At 43.8% G+C, this 21,714-nt stretch overlaps 1 protein-coding gene across 1 annotated transcript in view; it reads left to right on the top strand.

The window, feature by feature from the left end:
• ADGRE1 (adhesion G protein-coupled receptor E1) overlaps positions 1-21,714 on the top strand; it is a 59,361-nt gene that overhangs the window by 4,140 nt on the left and 33,507 nt on the right. The window contains exons 3-6 of the mRNA XM_044918317.1: positions 13,591-13,737; positions 16,030-16,185; positions 16,302-16,421; positions 18,065-18,211. Of these exons, the coding sequence (XP_044774252.1) occupies positions 13,591-13,737; positions 16,030-16,185; positions 16,302-16,421; positions 18,065-18,211 (570 nt within the window). The remainder of the gene's footprint in view (positions 1-13,590; positions 13,738-16,029; positions 16,186-16,301; positions 16,422-18,064; positions 18,212-21,714) is intronic.

Raw genomic sequence — 21,714 nt, 5'->3', positions numbered from 1 at the left:
GGCTGGTGAGGAAGTCATTGTGTGACTCTTCACACCTCTGGGACCCAGCCTGGGCCTGATACTGCACAGGCTAGTTAGGTAGATAAATAAATAAAAGAAAGAATCTGTGCCTCACATAGAGAGTGTGAGAGATGTTATAGTCAAGGCACATACAAGGAATTTGTAAGTGGGAGTTCCAAAGGCTTAAATTTGAGAAAACTGGGCACTACTGGAATTAAAAATTATAAACACAGGGATGTTAACTTTGTGATAGTTCATCAAAGTGCACACTTACAATATTTGTGCTTTTCTCTCTATATCATACTTAATGAAATACTATGAAAATGCATATCCACTTTGACACAGCAATTCCTAATCCAGAAATTTATTCCAAAGAGATATTTGTATAACGTACAGAGATACCTCACCATACTCAAGGATGTGTTCATTATACTATTCCGATAACAACTTGGAATAATCAATGTTTGTTTACATGAGGGACTGGTTGGATAAAACGTTGTGTTTGTTAGAGTAACCCTAGCTACTGTAACAAACCCAAAACTGTCCATGGCTTAATAAAAAGAAATTTATTTTTTGTTTAAGAGTCCAGTGCAGATATTTCTGGCCAGTGGGTGATTTTTCCTCCAAACGGTAATTTGGAGACCCAGACTCCTTCTGTCTTGTGGCTCAGCCATTTGAGGGTCTCGGAGTCTTCTGCAGACCATGGCCAAAGGGAAAAGAAACAGTGGAGAAGGCACACCCACTTTCTAAAAACAGAGGTCTGGCAGTGAGGCATGTGGTATTTGCTCAGGGTCATAGGACCATACCTGGACACAAGGTGCGCTGGGAAATGTAGTCCATGGTGGGTAAGCTGCCTGCTAGTGACAATTCCATACCATGGAAAGGGGAGTGTGGAGTTTCTGCTTGAACCTTTGGCTATCAAGACATCTCTGGCACAGTTAATGCCTTTGGACACAATGGAAACTACACAGTGTTCAAAAGCATGAGTTAGATCTGTATGGATTGACTTGGAAAGTTGCCCCAAACATATCCTTCTCTTAACTTTTTATTATAGAAATATTCAAGCATTCAAAGGTAGGGGAAATAGTACAATGAACTCCCAGTACCCATCACCCAGCTTCCATGCTTGACAAATTTTGCTGCTCTTGGTTTGCAAGACCTACTCCTAAGTGAAAAAGCAAGTTAAGAGCACAACAGAGTTGTCCAACAGAACTTTCTATGATGATGGACCTGTTCTGGATCTATAGTAGCCACAAGTGGCTACTGAGCAATTGAAATAAAGCTAATAGGATCGAATAATGGAATGGTTCATTTTATTTAATTTTCATAGATTTATTTGTTTGTTTGTTTGTTTTAAATTTTATTATGTTATGTTAGTCACCATACAATTAGATGGTTAGTCACCATCATTAGTTTTTGATGTGGTGATCCACGATCCATTGTTTTCGTATAACACCCAGTGCTCCATGCAGTACATGCCCTCCTTAATACCCATCACCGGGCTAACCAATCCCCCCTTTAAAAGATTTTATTTATGTATTTCAGAGAGAGAGAGAGAGAGAGAGAGAGAGAGAGAGAGAGAGAGCACGAGTGGGGGGGAGGGGTAGAAGGAGAGGGAGAAGCAGACTCCTCGTTAAGTGGGAGCCCGAGACAGGGCTCTATCCCAGGACCCTGAGATCATAAGGTGAGCTGAAGGCAGACACTTAACCAACTGAGCACCCAGGTGCCCCAATTTTCATAAATTTAAACTCAAATAGCCATATATGATTTGTAGCTACTGTTTTGAAGAACACAGTGGATTGTATATTGTATGATCTCACTTGTGTTAAGAAAATTGTGTGGGGCGCCTGGGTGGCTCAGTCGTTAAGCGCCTGCCTTCGGCTCGGGTCATGGTCCCAGGGTCCTGGGATCGAGCCCCACATCGGGCTCCGGGCTCCGCGGGAAGCCTGCTTCTCCCTCTCCCACTCCCCCTGCTTGTGTTCCCTCTCTCGCTGTATCTCTCTCTGTCAAATAAATAAAATCTTTAAAAAAAAAAAAAGAAAATTGTGTGAATTTATAAATTTATTCATATTTAATAATATACTTGCATGACTGAGCCTGTGAATAGGACTTAGCCTGGAGGGGATTCACTCTAAGCTTTTTTTTTTTTTTTTAAAGATTTTATTTATTTATTTGAGACAGAGAGAATGAGATACAGAGAGCATGAGAGGGAGGAGGGTCAGAGGGAGAAGCAGACTCCCTGCTGAGCAGGGAGCCCGATGCGGGACTCGATCCCGGGACTCCAGGATCATGACCTGAGCCGAAGGCAGTCGCTTAACCAACTGAGCCACCCAGGCACCCTCACTCTAAGCTTTTGACAGTGATTTCCTCCAGGTATAAGGATGGGGGACTGAGAGATCTTCACTTTTAATTTTATATACTTCTGCATTGTTTGAATTTTTTTTACAAGTAATTACTATCTTCTTAAAAAAAGATATAAACAACACAAAAATGCACGAAAATAAGGATGACCATCTGCTTTTGGTCAGTTTCTGTAGAAGCAGAGCCTGATAGGATTTTTGTGTGAGTAATTTATTGAGGAGGACTGTCAGGAAGCACTTGCAGGGGAATGAGGGAAGTAGGACAGGGCGGAGGAGAAACTAGCCTCCCAGAAGGTGTTTTGGGAGAGTTTCAGCCACAGCCTGGTCTCACAAGGAGCCCTGGAGTGTGAAGTGCATCCCAGAGGTTCACCTGCTCAGATGTAAGGCAGAAGCTGTGCTGTAACTCACCTGCACCTGTCTGCCAGTCATTGCCTGGGGGATGGGTATGCCATCCCGGTAAAGCAGATGGGGGGTGGTGGGTGCCAAGAGTGGCCACTATCCCACCCTTTCTTACCTGGCAGGTTGTGAAGGGCTCATGAGCTGATGTAGGAGAATCCCCAGGAGGAGACTGGGTTTTCCCCTTCACATACCCACTCCTGCTTTCGTAACTTGCTGCTGTAATCACTGGCACTCGGGGAAATACGGAGACTGGCTGGCTCACGGCCACTTTCAAAGGGATCTGATGGCTTCTCATTGCTCTGCTTGTGGGCTGGTGACAGCTGCAGAGCATGTGTTCTGGGAAGAGGCCTCCCAGACTGAAGGCAATTAGACCTTGGGCAAGCACCTTCAGCTCTCAGTTTTGTCATCTGATTAATGGGTATTGCAATGACCCCCTACACATACCTGACGCCCCCCCCCCCCCCACCTGATGGGATAGTCGTGAGGACTTGACTCCATGTGCAGTTGTTAAGAGGTGGGTTCTGGTGTCATACTTCCTGGGTTTGGATCTTGGTTCCAGTGCTCACGTATTTCAGCAAATTCCCTAAAACTTCAGTTTCTACAAAAATGAGGGTCAGAGGGGTTAATCCAACTGGGTTTTGATGAACATTATATGAGGTAAGATACAGGTACCAAATGGTACCTGGAACATAGCAGGTGCACAATTATGTCAACCCTCCCTCTCCTCAGAGAAAGCTAAATTTTCTGGTTTGTACTGGCTGGGCCAAAGCTGTAGTGAGTGGGTTCAGTCAGGGCAATGGCCAGGACCCCTGGATGCCCTGCCAACCTTCGCCCATTCTAGCTGCTCTTCTCTTTCCTTCTGACTGGTGGTGTGACCCGGGGGAAGCTATGCAAACATATCTGTTTCCACATCTGTAAAATTAAGTCCTAATGTTTACCTTGACATAGGGTGACCAACTGTCCTGGTTTGCCTCTGACCGGGAGGGGGGTTCCCGGGACTCTGGACTTCTGAGGATAACACCAGGAAAGTCCTGCGAAAACCGGGGTTACTAGGTCAACCCATCTGGAAGCATTATTGTGGGGCCTGCAGGAAATGCATGGGAGGGGCCTGGTGCTTGGGGGGCACCAATGAAACAGAAGCTCTAGTTCTATCTTTAAAAGTCTTTTTTGCCCATTGGAGTCTCCTCACGCTTGGGTCAATTAGGTGATCATCCATTAAGTTGTTTGGCTCATGATTGAGGATCATGTGTCTGTCTCAGGGGGATTGTTGAAGGGGTTTCCTGGCTTCTTGCCCTTGCAGTGGCCACCAGAGGACACCAGGGAGTGCCCAAGTCAAGTTCCGCCTCTTCTGCCCACAACCCTCCAGGACTCCCACTACCCTGGGGTAAAAGCCCAAATCCTCCCGGAGGCCCCCAAGGCCCGACATGACCTGCCCTGTCCCCTCCCTGCCCTGGCCTGCCCTCATCCCTCTCTCCCCCTTGCTTACTCTGTTCCAGCCACACACCCCTCCCTTGCTGTTCCTCCAATATCCCAGGCCCAGTCCTACCCCAGGGCCTTTGCATGAGTTGTGCCCTCTGCATGGGATGCTCTTGCCCTACAAATACACTTGGCTCTCTTCCTCACCTTCTTTATATTTCAGCTCATGTGTCATCTTCTCAGTGACAACTCTATTTTTGACGTTGTATCTCTCACCCTCAACTCTCCAGGTTATCAGCTCTGTGAAGGTGGGGAATTTTGTGTGTCTTGTTCCACTGCTGAATCCACAGTGCCTAGAATAGTGCCTGACATATAGCAGGTGTTTGTATTTGTCAGAGTTATCCAGAGAAACAGAACCAATAGGATGGATACATATAGATTAAAAATTTATCATAAGGAATTGGTTCATACAATTAGGGAGGCTGGCAAGTCCTAAGATTTTTTTTTTTTTGAAGGCTTAAAAGAATAGAAATTTATTCTCTCACAGTTCTGCAGCCCAGAAGTACCAAATTCAGGTATTGGCAAGACCATACCTTCTCTGAAGTTTTCAGAGGACAATTCTTCCTTGCCTCTTTTTATCTTCTGGTGGTTGCTTATATCCTTGGCATTTCTTGATGTATGGACACATTGTTCCAATCTCTGCCTCATCATTATATGGCATTATCCCTGTGTGTCTCTGTGTTCAGATTTTCCTTTCCTTATAAAGACTTTAGTAATATTGGATTTGGGGTTCACTCTAACCCAGTATGAACTCATCCTAACTTGAATATATCTGCAAAGATCTAATCTCCAGGTTATGTCTCATTCAGAGGTTCTAGGTAGACATGAATTTTGGGGAGCCCGCTATTTGAACCCAGTAGAGTTGATATGACAATTAGGTGAAACACTATACAAACTGTAAATACAAGTTGATTCCATTTCTCAAATTTCTAGTTGTTAGATAATTTTTATGTAGATCTAAGGAAACGAATTATTCATTCAAGAACTACTTTTATAAGTTGTAAAAAAATCATTTACTAATTAAAGAAAAAATGAGATAATTCCTACCCCAAAATAAAGTTACAAAAGAAGACAAAAGAATTTTATGTCTAGTATGACATTTCATTATGTAAAATTAACTCATTTTAGAAAATCTATAGTCATGGGATGTATGAGGCAGGAATTACAACATATTGAACATCAAGTTTAATTTTCCATTAGTTATGTTGATGAGATAGTGTGCCCTTGAGCCAAAGCTTAACAGTCCACTTGCAAGTTTTGGGGGGTTTTTTGCTTTTACTTTATTTTATTTTTTATTTTTATTTTTTATTTATTTTTTATTTTAATTTTTTTATTATGTTATGTTAGTCATCATACAGTACATCATTAGTTTTTGATGTAGTGTTCCATGATTCATTGTTTCTGTATAACACCCAGTGCTCCATGCAGTACGTGCCCTCCTTAATACCCATCACCGGGCTAACCCATCCCCCAACCCCCTCCCCTCTAAAACCCTCAGTTTGTTTCTCAGAGTCCGTAGTCTCTCCTGGTTCATCTCTCCCTCAGATTCCCCCCTTCATTTTTCCCTTCCTTCTCCTAATGTCCTCCATGCTATTCCTTATGTTCCACAAATAAGTGAAACCATATGATAATTGACTTTCTCTGCTTGACTTATTTCACTTAGCATAATCCCCTCCAGTTCCATACATATTGATGCAAAAGTTGGATATTCATCCTTTCTGATGGCTGAGTAATATTCCATTGTATATATGGACCACATCTTCTTTATCCATTCATCTATTGAAGGGCATCTCGGCTGTTTCCACAGTTTGGATATTGTGGACATTGCTGCTATGAACACTGGGGTGCACATGGCCCTTCTTTTCACTACATCTGTATCTTTGCCCAATAGTGCAATTGCTGGGTCATAGGGTAGCTCTATTTTTAAATTTTTGAGGAACCTCCACACTGTTTTCCAAACTGGCTATATCAACTTGCATTCCCACCAACAGTATAAGAGAGTTCCCCTTTTTCCACAACCTCTCCAAAATTTGTTGTTTCTTGCCTTGTCAATTTTTGCCATTCTAAATGGTAAGGTGGTATCTCAATGTGGTTTTGATTTGAATTTCCCTGATGGCTAATGATGATGAACATTTTTTTCATGTGTCTGTTAGCCATTTGTATGTCTTCTTCAGAGAAGTGTTTGTTCATGTCTTCTGCCCATTTTTTGACTTGATTATTTGTTTTTTGGATGTTGAGTTTGAGAAGTTCTTTATAGATCTTGGATACCAGCCCTTTGTCTGTAGTGTAATTTGCAAATATCTTCTCCCATTCCATGGGTTGCCTCTTGGCTTTGTTTGTTAACTGTTTCCTTTGCTGTGCGGAAGCTTTTTATCTTGATGAAGCCCCAAAAGTTCATTTTCACTTTTGTTTCCCTTGCCTTTGGAGACATGTCTTGAAGGAAGCCCTGTGGCCGATTTCTAAGAGGTTACTGCCTCTGTTCTCCCCTAGGATTTTGATGGATTCCTGTCTCACCCTAAAGTCTTTTATCCATTTAGAGTTTCTTTGTTTATGGTGTAAGAGAATGGTCGAGTTTTGTTCTTCTGTATATAGCTGTCCAATTTTCCCAGCACCATTTATTGAAGAGACTGTCTTTTTTCCATTGCATATTTTTTCCTGCTTTGTCAAAGATTATTTGACATAGAGTTGAGGGTCCATATGTGGGCTTTGTATTCTGTTCCATTGGTCTATATGTCTGTTTTTGTGCCAGTACCATGCTGTCTTGGTGATCACTGCTTTGTAATATAGCTTGAAATCGGGCAACGTGATGTCTCCAGCTTTGTTTTTCTTTTTCAACATTTCCTTGGTGATTCGGGGTCTTTTCTGATTCCATACAAATTTTAGGATTGTTTGTTCCAGCACTTTGAAAAATGCCATTTGTATTTTGATTGGGATGGCGTTGAAGGTATAGATTGCTCTGGGCAGCATAGACATTTTAATAATGTTTATTCTTCTGATCCATGAGCATGGAATATTTTTCCATCTTTTTGTGTCTTCTTCAATTTCTTTCATAAGCGTTATGTAGTTTCTAGAGTATAGATCCTTTACCTCTTTGGTTAGGTTTATTCCGAGGTATCTTATGGTTTTTGGTGCTATTGTAAATGGAATCGTTTCTCTAATTTCTCTTTCTACAGATGTGTTGTTAGTGTATAAGAAAGCAACTGATTTCTGTGCATTGATTTTGTATCCTGCCACGTTACTGAATTGCTGTATGAGTTCTAGTAATTTGGGGGTAGAGTCTTTTGGGTTTTCCACATAAAGTATCATGTCTTCTGTGAAAAGACAGAGTTTGCCTTCTTCTTTGCCAATCTGAATACCTTTTATTTCTTTTTGTTGTCTGATTGCTGTTGCTAGGAATTCTAGTACTATGACCAAATGGACCTCACAGATATATACAGAACATTCCACCCTAAAAAACAGAATACTCATTCTTCTGGAGTGCACATGAAACTTTCTCCAGAACAGACCACATACTGGGTCTCAAATCAGGTCTCAACTGATACCAAAAGACTGAGATTATTCCCTGCATATTATCAGACCACAATGCTTTGAAACTGGAACTCAATCACAAGAAAAAATTTGGAAGAAATTCAAACACTTGGAAGCTAAAGACCATCCTGCTTAAGAATGTTTGGGTCAACTAGGAAATCAAAGAAGAACTTAAACAATTCATGGAAACCAATGAGAATGAAAACACATCAATCCAAAACCTATGGGATACTGCAAAGGCGGTCCTACGGGGGAAATACATAGCCATCCAAGCCTCACTCAAAAAAATAGAAAAATCCCAAATTTACCAACTAACTTTACACCTCAAAGAACCGGAGAAAGAACAACAAATAAAGCCTAAGCCATGCAGAAGAAGAGAAATAATAAAGATTAGGGCAGAGATTAATGAATTAGAAACCAGAAATACAGTAGAGCAGATCAAAGAGGCTAGAAGCTCGTTCTTTGAAAGAATTAATAAGATCGATAAACCACTGGCCAGACTCATCCAAAAGAAAAGAGAAAGGACCCAAATTAATAAAATCATGAATGAAAAGGGAGAGATCATGACTAACACCAAGGAAATACAAACAATTATTAGAAATTATTATCAACAACTATATGCCAATAAATTAAGCATCCTGGAAGAAATGGATGCCTTCCTGGAAACCTATAACTACCAAGACTGAAACAGGAAGAAATTGACAACCTGAATAGAACAATAACCAGTAACGAGATTGAAGCAGTGATCAAAAAACCTCCCAAAAAACAAGAGTCCAGGACCTGATGGATTCCCTGGGCAATTCTACCAAACATTCAAAGAAGAAATAATACCTATTCTTCTGAAGCTGTTTCAAAAAAATAGAAACCGAAGGAAAACTCTCAGACTCATTCTATGAGGCTAGAATTACCTTGATCCCCAAATCAAGCAAAGACCCCATCAAAAAGGAGAATTTCAGACCAATATCCCTGATGAATATGGATGTGAAAATTCTCAACAAGATCCTAGCTAATAGGATCCAACAGTACATTAAAAAGGTTATCCATCATGACCAGGTGGGATTTATCCCTGGGATGCAAGGGTGGTTCAACATTCAAAAATCAATTAATGCGATAGAGCACATTAATAAGAGGAGAGAGAAGAACCATATGGTCCTCTCAATTGATGCAGAAAAACATTTGACAAAATACAGCATCCTTTCCTGATTAAAACTCATCAGAGTGTAGGGATAGAGGGAACATTCCTCAATTTCATAAAAACCATCTGTGAAAAGCCCACAGCGAATATCATTCTCAATGGGGAAAAGCTGAGAGCATTTTCCTTAAGATCAGTAACACGACAAGGATGCCCACTCTCACCACTGTTGTTCAACGTAGTACTAGAAGTCCTAGCAACAGCAATCAGACAACAAAAAGAAATAAAAGGTATTCAAATTGGCAAAGAAGAAGTCAAGTCCTAAGATCTTTGGGGTGACATGCAAAGGTCCTGAGATCAGAAAGAATTTGGGGAACTGAGCAAAGGTGAGCATGGCTAATGGGACAAAGTAGATGAGCTGGAGAGGTTGGCAGGTGCCGAGTCACACAGGGCTGGGTTGCAATTCTGGTTTGGGGTGGGTTTGAGTTATGAGCAATTGAGCCAGAGGAAGAGGGTAACGGGAAGCTCAGATGAGAGATTGCAAGTGGCAATGTGCTGGAAGTTTGCAAAGAACAATGTTGCCTTTGCAGATGAAAGAGGAAACTGTTAATGAGAAGAGGTACAACTAAGATGTCCTGCAGGGAAAGGAAATAAACAAGGCATATTGTAAGAAGTGAAGAGCCTGACTCTAAAGACCCAGAGAATAATCCATCCCTTAAAGGTTTTGCAGCACTTTATAAAGTGCTTTCCCACTCTACCAATCAATGTTGGCATTACCGTTTACTCCTCTTTCTTTTACACCCCACACCCAATCCATTGGCAAATCCTGTTAACACCACCTTCAGAATAAACCCCGAATCTTGTGCCTTCCACAGCTCCCAGTGGGGTTGCATCCACCATCCTCGCTTACCTGGACAGGTGCAGGCACCTCCTCCCTGGTCATCCTACCCCTCTACAGTTCATCTTCCAGCCAGGGGCCACAGGATCCTGTTAAAACCTCAGTCCTGCTGTGTCCTGGCTGTGCTCAGACACCTTGTGGCTCCCAATGCTCTCCATAGAAAGCCAGAAGTCTAGCAGATCTAACATGATCTGTCTATGTCCAGACCTCCAATTTCCCCCTGCCCACCCTGTTCCAACCACACCAACCTGCTTGTAACTCCACCAAATCTCCAGGCGTGGTCCTGCCCCTTCATGCACTTACTGTTTCCTCTGCCCTAGGTACCTTCATAGCTCACTCACCTCCCTCTGGTCTTTGTTCTAATGTTAGCTTCTCAACAAGGTCTTCATTATTGAGCACCGACTGTGTACTGGGCACTGTTGTATGCACTCAGCACACAGCAGTGAATGACACAAACACAAATCCTTGCTTTCTAGAAGCTCAAAGTCCATCAGGGCAACAGACTTAATCACAAAAGCTTTTACAAAGAATTGTCTTAGAAATTGCCTGAAAATTGATTCCATTTCCAATCAGAGCTACCTCTTCTTGGGTAGCAGTAGTGAAAATCCCTCACTTCAGGTTTTGACAGGCTTGGAGCTGCCACTCAACAGCTGTGTGTCCTTGGACAAGTTACTTAACCTCACTGAGCCTCAGTTGTCCACATCTGTGTAATGGGAATTGTATTAGTATCCTACGGCTGCTCTAGCAAATTACCACAAACTTCGTAGCTTCAAACAACAAAAACATTACCTTATGGGTCTGGAGGTCAGAAGTCCAAAGTGGGTCCCACTGGGCTAAAATCAAGATGTCAGCAGGGCTGTGTTCCTTTCTGGAGGTTCTAGAGGATAATCTGTCTTTTTGCCTTTTCCAGCTTCTATAGGCCACCTGGATTCCTTGCCTGTGTCCCTCCTCCTCCATCTTCAAAGCCGGCAATGACTGGCCAGGTCTTTCTCACATTGTGTCACTTTGCCTCTCCTGGCTTCATCTTCTGTTTATAAGGACCTTTGTGATTACATTGGCCCCATCTGGGTAATCCAGAATAATCTCCAGAATAATCTCTTCATCTTGGGATCAGCTGATTACCAATCTTAATTCCATCCGAAAACTTAGTGCTCCCTTACCACATAGCATAATATATTTGTAGGTTCTGGGGATTAGAATGTGGTCATCTTTGGAGGGGCCATTATTCTGATGACCACAGGAATGATAATATCAAATAAGTCTCTTCCCAGGCACCTAGAAGCCTGCCTCCACCTCTGGCTTTGTCTTTCTGGAGCTCACAATGTGGGGGGGGAAATGATCACTAAAAAGCCAATCACACAAATAACAAGCAACTATAATTATTATAAGTGTCATAGAGGAGGAGCACAGGAAGCCTTGGGGGAGTCAGGGGAGGCTTTCTGGAGGAAATGACACTTAAGCAAGACCTGAGGAGTGAAAAGGAGCTGGCCAGGCAAAGCAGAGGCAAAGGGAATAGCACATGCAAAGGCCCTGAGGTGGGAAGTCTGGAAATGGAGACGAACACGAGATGAGGCTTAAAGACGTGGTTGGGTCTGGTCACGGGGGTCTTATGGGTCCTGTTAAGTGGTTTGGATTTTAATTCTGAGTGCGACAGGGAGCACTGTGGGGAGGGGTGGAGGTAGATGATCAAATTTGTATTCAGAGATGACTACTATGTGGAGAAGAGATTGGAGGGGACAATGAAGGATTTAGGGATGTAGAATCCAGAAGAGGATCTGTGGAAATGGAGAAAAGCGGGTAGATGCCAAATGTTATTTGGACAGAGAACCACAAGGGCTTGGGGACCCACTGGACGTGAGGGTGAGGGCTAAACAGGTAAACTGAGGTACAAAGAGGTGAAATCACTGGTCTCAGAGCTGAACGGGCTAGGATGTTGTTTTGACTGTTTCCACATAAACGAAACAACAACTTAGAAATTTATTTTTTAGAAGTTCATTCTTTTTCTTCTCATACATCTCCAACTTGTAGGTGGAACAGGGTGACAGGGCTGCCCAGATCAGCCCAGCTCCCAGGTGTCTCCCATCTTGTTGCCTCTCTATCCCTCAGCATGGTGGCTTTCCCAAACCATCATTCCCATGGTGAGGAATAGATCAGCCCACTCTGTCCATGTTCCAGCCCAGGGAGAAAGGGAAATGGGAAGGAGGCAATGTGTTTATTCTTTTTAAGGGCATGGCCAAACAGTATGCATATCACTTCTACATGTGCCCACTGGGCAGATCTTAGCCTCGTGGCCACGCCTAGCTGCAGGAGACCCTGGGAATGCAGTCTTTAACTGGATGGTCATGTTACTAAAAAGAAGCAGGAGAGATGGGTCTGGGGTAATAGCTGTTGTTCTCTCCTTAGAGGTTTGCTGCTGGAGCCTTAACCCAGGTCTTCTGTGCTCCAAAGGCTGAAATGTTGAGTCTCAGACTCTTGTGTCTAGAGTTCTGATGCTCATGGCACGGGCCATGGACCAGCAGCATCAGCATCATTCAGGGGCTTGTGAGAAATGCAGAATGTCAGGCCCCTTCCTAGACCTGCAGAATCGGCATCTGCTTTTGCCAGATCTGGGACCCAGGTGAGGCAGATTCTGTTGGTCTGAGGACCACACCTGCATTAGCAAGTGTCCACGTCAGTGCATCTAACACTTTCCTGTGCACACAGGTCACACAATGGTCTTGCTAAAATGCAGATTCTGATTTATCAGTTCTGGGGTGGGGCCTGAGATGTTGCCTTTCCATCAAGCTCCCAGGTAGTGCTGATGCTCCCACTTGACAGCACTGAACAGTTTCTCAGGGCTGTTATAACCAGTTGCCACAAACCAGGAGGCTTAAAAGAACAGAAATCTATTCTCTCACTGTTCTGGGGGCCAGAAATCTGAAATCAAGGTGTCTGCAGGGCCATGCTTTCTCTGAAGGCTCTAAGCGAGAGTTTGTTCTGGTGTGGCTGGCAGTCCTTGATGTTCCTTGGTTTGTAGGCACATCACTCCAGTCTCTGCCTCTGTCGCCCACATGGTGTTCTCCCTGAGCCTGTCTCTGTGCCTCTTCTTCTCTTCTTTTTTTTTTAAGATTTTATTTATTTATTTGAGAGAGAGAATGAGAGAGAGCAAGCACATGAGAGGGGGGAGGGTCAGAGGGAGAAGCAGACTCCCTGCCGAGCAGGGAGCCCGATGCGGGACTCGATCCCGGGACTCCAGGATCATGACCTGAGCCGAAGGCAGTCGCTTAACCAACTGAGCCACCCAGGTGCCCACTCTTCTTCTCTTCTTATAAGGACGTCAATCATATCAGATTAAGGGACCATCCTACTCCAGTAGGATCTCATCCTCACTGAGGTCTTTTTTTTTTTAATTTTTATTTATTTATTTGAGAGAGAGAGAGAGAGCATGAGAGAGAAAGAGAGAGAGAGAAAGCATGAGCAGGGGGGAGGGGCAGAGAGAGAGGGAGAAGCAGACTTCCCACCCAGCAGGGAGCAGGATACGGGACTCCATCCTAGGACCCTGGGATCATGACCCAAGCTGAAGGCAGACGCTAAACTGACAGCCACCCAGGCATCCCCTTCACTGAGGTCTTAATTACATTTACAAAGACTCTATTTCCAAATAAGTTTGCATTCTCAGGGACCAGGGTTTAGGGCTTCAGCATATTTTTGGGGAGGCACAGTTCAGCCCACAGCAGTCCCCTTCATATTCTCATGCTGGCTCCCTTTGAAGCCCACCCTGGGGCTCTAACTTGATCTCTTCCCTCTGTGCTGCCCAGATGTGAATGAGTGTCTGGATACCACCATGTGCCCAGCTTATGCAACCTGCACCAACACTTTGGATAGTTACTACTGCACTTGCAAACGAGGCTTTCTGTCCAGCAACGGACTGACGCAGTTCAGGGGCCAAGGAGTGACATGTGAAGGTAAGTACACACCCCCTCAAAACCCTCCAGCATATTGTAGGAAAATCAGGTGGAAGCTGGCTGGGTAGTGGATGTAGGTACTTTTTCTTTTCCTGAACATTTTTCTCCCCCTAACCCTCCCTTATCCTTCTTTTCTTTCTTAAAAAATTTTTTTTAATTTAAATTCTGTTAGCCAACATATAGTACATAATTTTTTTCTTTCTTTTTCTATAATGACAATGATTCCTGCTCACTCAACATTCCAACGATTCAGAGCTAACATTAGAATAAAAATAAAAGTAAAAACCATGCTATTTGTCAATATCCAAAAATAACCACTGATTTCATTTTGGGAAGTCTCCTTTTGGTTGTCTCTCCATGCAGAAAACAAGAATTTCTAACATTCACTGAGTACCAGGTCCCCTGTGAAGGGCTTTCTATGCATTTTTACATTAAACTGAGTACAGGCATCATGATGATCCCCACCGTACAGATGAGGAAACTGCTTGGGGCACTGGAATGACTCATCACGGTCTTGCGGTTGAACTGGCCTCCAAACCCACATCTTTCCGACTCTAACAGCAATTTCTGAATCACATCGCCTAGTTGTGAGGTGTTGGGGAAACGTATTTACCCTCTCTAAGCCTCAATGTTTCCATCTGTAGAATGAGTGTATAAGAGTACCTACCTCAAAGGATAGTTGGGAAAATTAAATGCAGTCATGTGTATGCAGTGTGCTAGGCACAGTAGAAGTGATGTAAGTAATATAAATTGAAATAATCCCCAGAATGAGCAAAGTTCTTTGTCTGTATTTCTTATATTTAAATGCCAATTCTCCCCTTGACAGTCAAGATCTGACTGTGCCTCTGAATAAGAGCAGGGGTCGGCAAACTATTTTATGCAAGGAGCCAGAGAGTAAATATTTTGGAGGTTGCAAACTGTATGATCTCTCTCATGACTACTTAATACTCCAGTTTTAGTGCAAAAGCAGCCATAGATGATACACGAAGGAATGATGTGGCTTTGTTCCAACAAAACCTTATTTATACAAACAAGTGGTGGACTGGATTTGACCCATGAGCTGTAGTTTGCTAGGCTCTGAATAAGATAATTCATTTCTATTGTTGTAGCACCCAGGGTGCTCCCAAATCATTCTTTACCTTTGGGTTACAGTTCATGGGTTATTTGGTAAGCTTCAGTAGTCCTGATGGGCTCCGGTTTCCAAATTTGGGTTGAAATCAACATTCCGCATCTAGAAAATTACGGGATACTACAGCAAGGATTTCATCCCCTTTATGACTTTGACCTCCCTATGGTGCCTGATATCTTGTGAATATTCAGTAGATACTTGTTGAATGAAGCAACACGTTACCTTATTCTTTATGTCAACTACAGATTTAATCAGCCTTAATTGGTTGTTTCTAATGTTTTACTACTTCAAATAAAAGTGGAATGAACATTCCTATGGTCTGATCTTGATGTAGAGGGGCAGCTCCCAATTTCTGTCTAGGAGAGGCACAGTTTTCTGGGAGGAGCTATGAAAGACTTGCCTTGAAGCTGTATCTGCACGACAAATATGTAGCAAGAGTTTAGGATGACTTGGCAGACCAGGGCTGAAGGAGACTTGGGTTGGACCACCCCATGGTACCACGACTGCACAATTTTATGGGTCCTCCAATTAGTAAATTGCTCTTTGTGGGTTTGCAAATTGTTCTTTTTTATCTACTGCTGGGTAGCAGAGCACCTGCAAACTTAGTACATCAAAATAATGGCAATCATTTTTTTGTTCATGAATCTGTCATGATTCCCCAATGCCTCACAACATGTCTCCCTATCTGTCAGTTGGGTTGAGTTTGGTGAGTGTGGCTTGTCTCTGTTCCATGCGGTGTCAACTGAGTTGGGTCAAGTGGGGGCTAGAGGATCCACTTTAAAGAGAGCACATTCACATGGCTGGTGAGCTGGTGCTGGCCTTAGGCTGGCTGCTCCACCAGGGCTGTGGGCTGGAGGTCTTGGTTCTTCTCCATATGAGCTGCTTTTTTCATGGCTGGTTCCTCACAGTATGGTGGCTGAGTTCCAAGAGAACAAGGAGGGAGTGCACGGTATCTTTAGGACTTGGTGTCACCACCTTCACAGTCACAGCATGCTCAGGTTCAAGGGGAGGGAATATAGACCCCACTCCTTGCTGGAAGGAATACAAATTCCCATAGAATGAAGAGCATACAGCATGGAAGACATCATTTCTGCCATCTTTGAAAATACAACCTGCTACACATGATGAGGCAAGTTTGTAACTCCAACTCTTTCTGTGTCCAGATATAGATGAATGTTCTCAAAGCTCCCCACCATGTGGTCCTAACTCAGTCTGCAGAAACCTTCTGGGGAGATACAAGTGCAGCTGTTTCCCTGGTTTCTTTTCTCCCACTGGAAATGACTGGGTCATGGGAAATCCGGGTCGTTTCTCCTGCACAGGTAATGCTCTCAGGCATGGGTCTTTGGTGAACAGTGACCACTTAAATTGGGTACATGTGTCCCTCACCTTAGACACACAATCTTTGGTCTGCTCACTCTCCTCCACTGCTCCTCAGACATCAATGAATGCCTCTCCAGTGGTGTCTGCCCAGAGCATGCTGAGTGTATCAACTCCTTGGGAAGCTACAGTTGCAGCTGCCGGGTTGGATTCATCTCTCACAACTCCATCTGTGAAGGTATAGAGGACCTGTTTTTCTTTATTTACCTACTTAATTAATTAAGAACCACCTTACTTAATGATCCTGTGAGGTAGGGATTATGATCTTCACTTTGGGGATGAGAAAATTAAGGCTCAGAGCATTGAAGCAACTTCCCCAAGGATACAAAGCTGTTCAGTAGAAGAGGCAGGATTTGAATTCCTGCTGAGGGCCTACTATGAGTCAAGCAGTGGGTCAGGCAGTACTTGAGAGTGATGAAGGGCTCTCTCCCTAGAGTGATATCCTTACAGGGAATATTGGCAATGTCTGGAGACATTTTTGATTGTCACAACTGGTGGTGGGGAAGGAGGGTTGTGGGCGCTACTGTGATCCAGTGGGGGGGAGAGGCCAGAGATTCTGCTAAACACCCTGCAATGCATGGAACAGCTTCCCTACAACCAAAAATAATCCGGTCCCAGATGCCTGTAGTTCTGAGGTAGAGAAACTCTGTCCTGGGAGAGCTCAGACTCAAACTTCAGAACTTTTACTAAACTGTATTTGACTCAAGACCTGAGAGTTACCCTCGACCCCCCACCACACCTCCATATTAAAACAGACATCATATCTTGGGGAATTTACCTGCTAAATATGTCTTAAATCTCTCCATTCTTCCCCATCCTTGGTCCAGGTTTCACTGTTACTTTAGCAGACTCCTCACTGGGCTTTCCTTTCCTCCAGTTTTGTCCCCTTGAATCCATCCTCCAAACTGTAGCCAGAATATTCTCACAAGATGCAAGGGCTCCATCTTCCTGAGTCTGGTGCAGTGCTACCATGCTCATTTGTGGGGAGGGTGACCCCATCAAGTAAGGCATGGAGTGATCAAGACCTTATCACATCCCCTTGGCTTGGAATGAGAGATATTTGAAGTCCTCTCTGATTTTTCTGATCCATCCGTAGCAGTTAGCTATTGCTGAGTAACAAATCACCCTGAAAGTCAGTAGCTAGAAACAAACACCATCTATTTGGCTTTCTATTCTGTGCATTCAAAGTTTAGGTTGGGCTCTGCCGGGTCAGTTCTTTGGGTCTCTATTGGGCTTTTTATGTGTCTGTGGTCAGCTGTGGGTCAGCTTTGCTCATCTCAGCTGGGCTGCCTCACATGTCAGGGGGGTCATCTGGGATGATCCATCTCTCTTCTACTCTGTCTCCCATTCTTTGTTAGGCTAGTCTAGTGCTTGTTCATATGGAAGAAGCAAGGAGCCCAAAGAATGAACAGAAGCAAATAACTCTCTAGAGGTCTAAGTATGGAACTGGCACCATATCATTTCTGCTGCATTCTATTGGCAAGTGAACATCATAGGCCAGCTAGATTCAAGATGTGGGGAAACAAGCTCCACATCTTAAAAGAGTAGTGGCAAAAAGTCACATTGCACCACACCATCTGCAGCCCATAGTGTAGGTCCGGGGAAGAGTAAAGAAGGACAGCCGTGTCTATGGTCATTACTTTTTGGAGCTATTTACCACTCTCCGGTTATATATATTGGGACAGAATTTATTCTCATGGCCATGCCTAACTGCAAGGGAGATGAGAAGGAAGGGGAGAACATGCACAGCAAATCTGTTTGCAGTCTCCTGTTCTCATTTCTTCATTCACTTTGACTTGGGTTTTCATTTCCACTGAACAGATGTGGATGAATGTGCTGATCCCGGAATTTGCCCAGAGCATGCGACTTGCCACAACAGTCCTGGAAGCTACTCTTGTGTCTGCAACCTAGGATTTGAATCTAGCAGTGGAAACGTGAACATCCAGGGCCCAGGAGAAACATGTGAAGGTAGGTGGGAGGGGTTTGTTGGGAAACAAGATCCAAGTCTGTTGGCAAAGACCACAGTGGTAGGGGAGGGGTCAGGATGAGTCTGGGCTGAGCTCAAAGTCCTCACCTGCTAAGCTGAAGCCAATAATCACTCATTCATTCATTCATTCATTCATGCACTCATTCAACAAATACTTCCTGAGCACCTACTATGTCAGGCACTATTCTAGGGATGGTGGATACAGCAGTGAATAACAGAGGCAAAACTATTTGTTCTCCTGGAACTCATCATCCAGTGCCGGGGGAGATAGATAGCAACATAAATGCATGAACATACTGTGTGCCAGGAATAGTTGAAGGCGATAAAGATAAATAAGGCAGGAAAGGTGGATAAGGAGAGCTGGGGATGGGGTTCTACTTTTAATAGAGTAGTAAGAAAAGACCATGCTGAGAAATTGATATTTGAGAAAAGATGTGAAGAATGTGAGGGAGTGAATATTGGGTATCTGGGGAAGGGTGTTCTAGGAGGAGGAAACAGCAGGTACAGAAGCCCGGAGGCAGGATCCCAGCCAAGGTGTTATGCTTTTCCATTCACGTGCTCATTGTCTTCCCAACAACCTGTTGGTATCAGTGTATTTTATACCCATTTTACAGATGAGAAAAATGAGCCTCCATTGTGTTGGAACAACAGTCAAATAGATAGGAAGTAGGGAAGTCAGGATCCGAAATGTGCCTAGTGTGACTTCACACCCTGTGTTCTACCATCATGCTATTCTGCCTCCAAATGAGGTTGCAACATCTGGAAATGCAGGTTGGGGGCTTGCCTAGGGCCAGCATTGACTTAATCCCCAAATTCCCAGACTCTGACTCAAGACAGCCTGGGAATTTGTCCTCTAACAAGTCCAGAAGCAGATAGAGCCTGATTTTAAATCCTGGCTGTGCCTTTCACAGGCTGTGTGACTGCACAATTATGAAGCCTCAGTTTCCTTATCTGAAAAGCGGAAATAATGTTAGTGTGCACCTCACAGGGGCTACTGTGAAGCATTCCTTGAACAGGTGCATGTAGGACCTTCCTTAGCACCTGTCACAAAAAAGCTCAACATGTCACAGTTAATTTTTTATTTTAGTTAACAAATACTTGCCTCATACTTGCTGTTCTCCAGGCTCTTTTCTGAGTCCTTCACAGATATCACCTTATTTAATGCTCCAAACAACCCTAGGGGGTGAGTACTATTATTATCCCCATCTGACAGATGATGGTGCTGAGACACACAGAGGTGAATTATCTTGCCCATGCATTAGTCAGCTCGGGGCCGCCAGAACAAAACACCGCAGACAGGGCAGTTTCAACAACTGAGATTTACTTTCTCTATATTCTGGAGGCTGGAAGTCTGAGATCATGGTCAGAGAGGGCTCTCTTCCTGGCTTCTGGACGACCGCCTTCATTCTGCGTCCTCATGGAGAGTGAGCTCTGGTGTCTTTTCCTCTTCTTTTAAGGGCATTAATCCCATCTTAAGATCTCCTCTTAACCTCATCATCTTGCAAAGGCTCCATGTCCAAACACCACTGAGTGTTAAGGCTTTAAGATATGAATTCGGCGGGGGGGCATAATTCAGTCCACAGCACCCAGTAACACACAGACTATAAGGACAGAGCCATGCTTTGAGCCTAGGCTGTCTGTGCCCTCCACCCCTCCACTCAGACACTTCTCAATTATTATTATTGATAACGTAGTGATTCCTTGGAAAGGAATTGAGATTTATCAAAGAAAGAGTGAGGCAAGTGAGTTCAAGGCTCAGGGAGAAGAGAATAAGCCTTCATGAATCTCCAGGTAATCAATGAATCTGGATCAGGAATTACTAAAGGATTAGAAAAGAAAGATAAGCTGGGTGAGCTTAGGTGGGACCAGACTCTTGGGGGTGTCATGTGTTTTAATGAGGAGTTTGGATTTTATCCCAAGCTGCAGAGAGCCTCATCAGGAGATTTGTGTGGGTCACAGACCTGCCTCTTTGCGCTTCCTTTCAGCAGACTTTAGGAGGGTGCGAGCAGAGCCCAGAAGACTCACTGGCTCTGGTCTGGGTGGGATTGTGGATTGCCACAGCTTCGCCATCCTTCATCCTTTTGACTTAGACTGGTTTTCTGCCTAGATGTGGACGAATGTGACAAGAACTCAGCTCTTTGTGGCCTCAGCTCCATCTGTATCAACATCTTGGGAAAATACAATTGCTCCTGCCTGCCTGGGTTCTTTTCACCTGCTGTTTGGACCCCTGAGAAACCAGATGATTTCAGATGTATAGGTAATGCTCCCAGGCATGCTGAGCACTTTTGATGGATGTCAAACCACCCTGAAACATAGTGGCTTATGAACAATGCTTTGTGCTTGCTCATGATTCTGTAGGTTGACCGAATGGTTTTTCCAGGTCACTAGGATGGCTGCCAGGTCCAAAATGGCCTCGCTTACGTAGCTAGTAGTTGGTGCTGGCGTCTGGCTGGGAGCTCAGCTGGGAGTTTCCCTCATGGGCCATCCTCATGGATTCTTGGGCTTCCTCAGAGCATGGCAGCTGGTTTCCAGTAAGGGAAGTTGCAAAGGGAAGGAAGCAGAAACTGCTGGTTCCTGTAAGACCTGGGCTTGGAAGTCCCAGAACGTTACTTCTGCCACATTCTCCTGGCCAAAGTCATGGGGCCAGCCTAGAGGCCAAGGAAGGGGAAATTAACTCCCCATCTCATTGGGGGACAACAAATGCACACAGGAAGTGGAGGGAGGAATTGATGGCAGCTGTCTTTGGAGGATCTACTCTACTGCAGAACGTGTCTTATGTTCTTTGACCCCAGGGCAAATACATGCTTCTTTTCATTAAAAATGTTCTATTTCTTTTCATTCATTGATCTTCATCAGCTGTTGACATTGTTAGAGGCAGAACAATAGAGAGGCAAACTTGAAAGGGACCTTAGAGATAAACTAATACAGCACTCCGGGCTCCTAGGCATCTTTTCAGGACCCTTTTTTGGTTAGATTATCACCACTCTTATTTGTTTTAAGTACTCAGTAGGTTTCACTTTGCATGAAGGAAGGTTTCCTCAGCGAAAACAGTTTTGAAAACCACGCACCTAGTCCAGCTCCATATGCAAAATGTAAATTCCACTTGCGCTATTTCTTTTTTTTAAGTGCTATTTCTTTTATTATTATTATTGTGTTCAATTGGCCAACATATAGTACATCATTAGCTTTTGATGCAGTGTTCAATGATTTATTAGTTGCATATAGAATTGCAGTGGGCACTATTTCTTTTTTTAAAAAAGATTTTATTTATTTGAGAGAGAGAGATAACATGGGGGGATAGGGGCAGGGGGAGAAGGAGAAGCAGACTCCCCGCTGAGCAGGGAGCCTTTGGGGGGCTCGATCCCAGGACCCTGGGATCATGACCTGAGCCGAAGGCAGATGCTTAACCAACTGAGTCACCTAGGCACCACCACCCCCATCTGTGCTATTTCTTTTTTCTTTTTTTTTTTTTTTTTTTTTTTTT

Source organism: Neomonachus schauinslandi, chromosome 1 (assembly GCF_002201575.2).
Source record: "Neomonachus schauinslandi chromosome 1, ASM220157v2, whole genome shotgun sequence".
NCBI classification, from domain to species: domain Eukaryota; kingdom Metazoa; phylum Chordata; class Mammalia; order Carnivora; family Phocidae; genus Neomonachus; species Neomonachus schauinslandi.
This window is presented reverse-complemented; position numbering and strand designations above follow the sequence as displayed.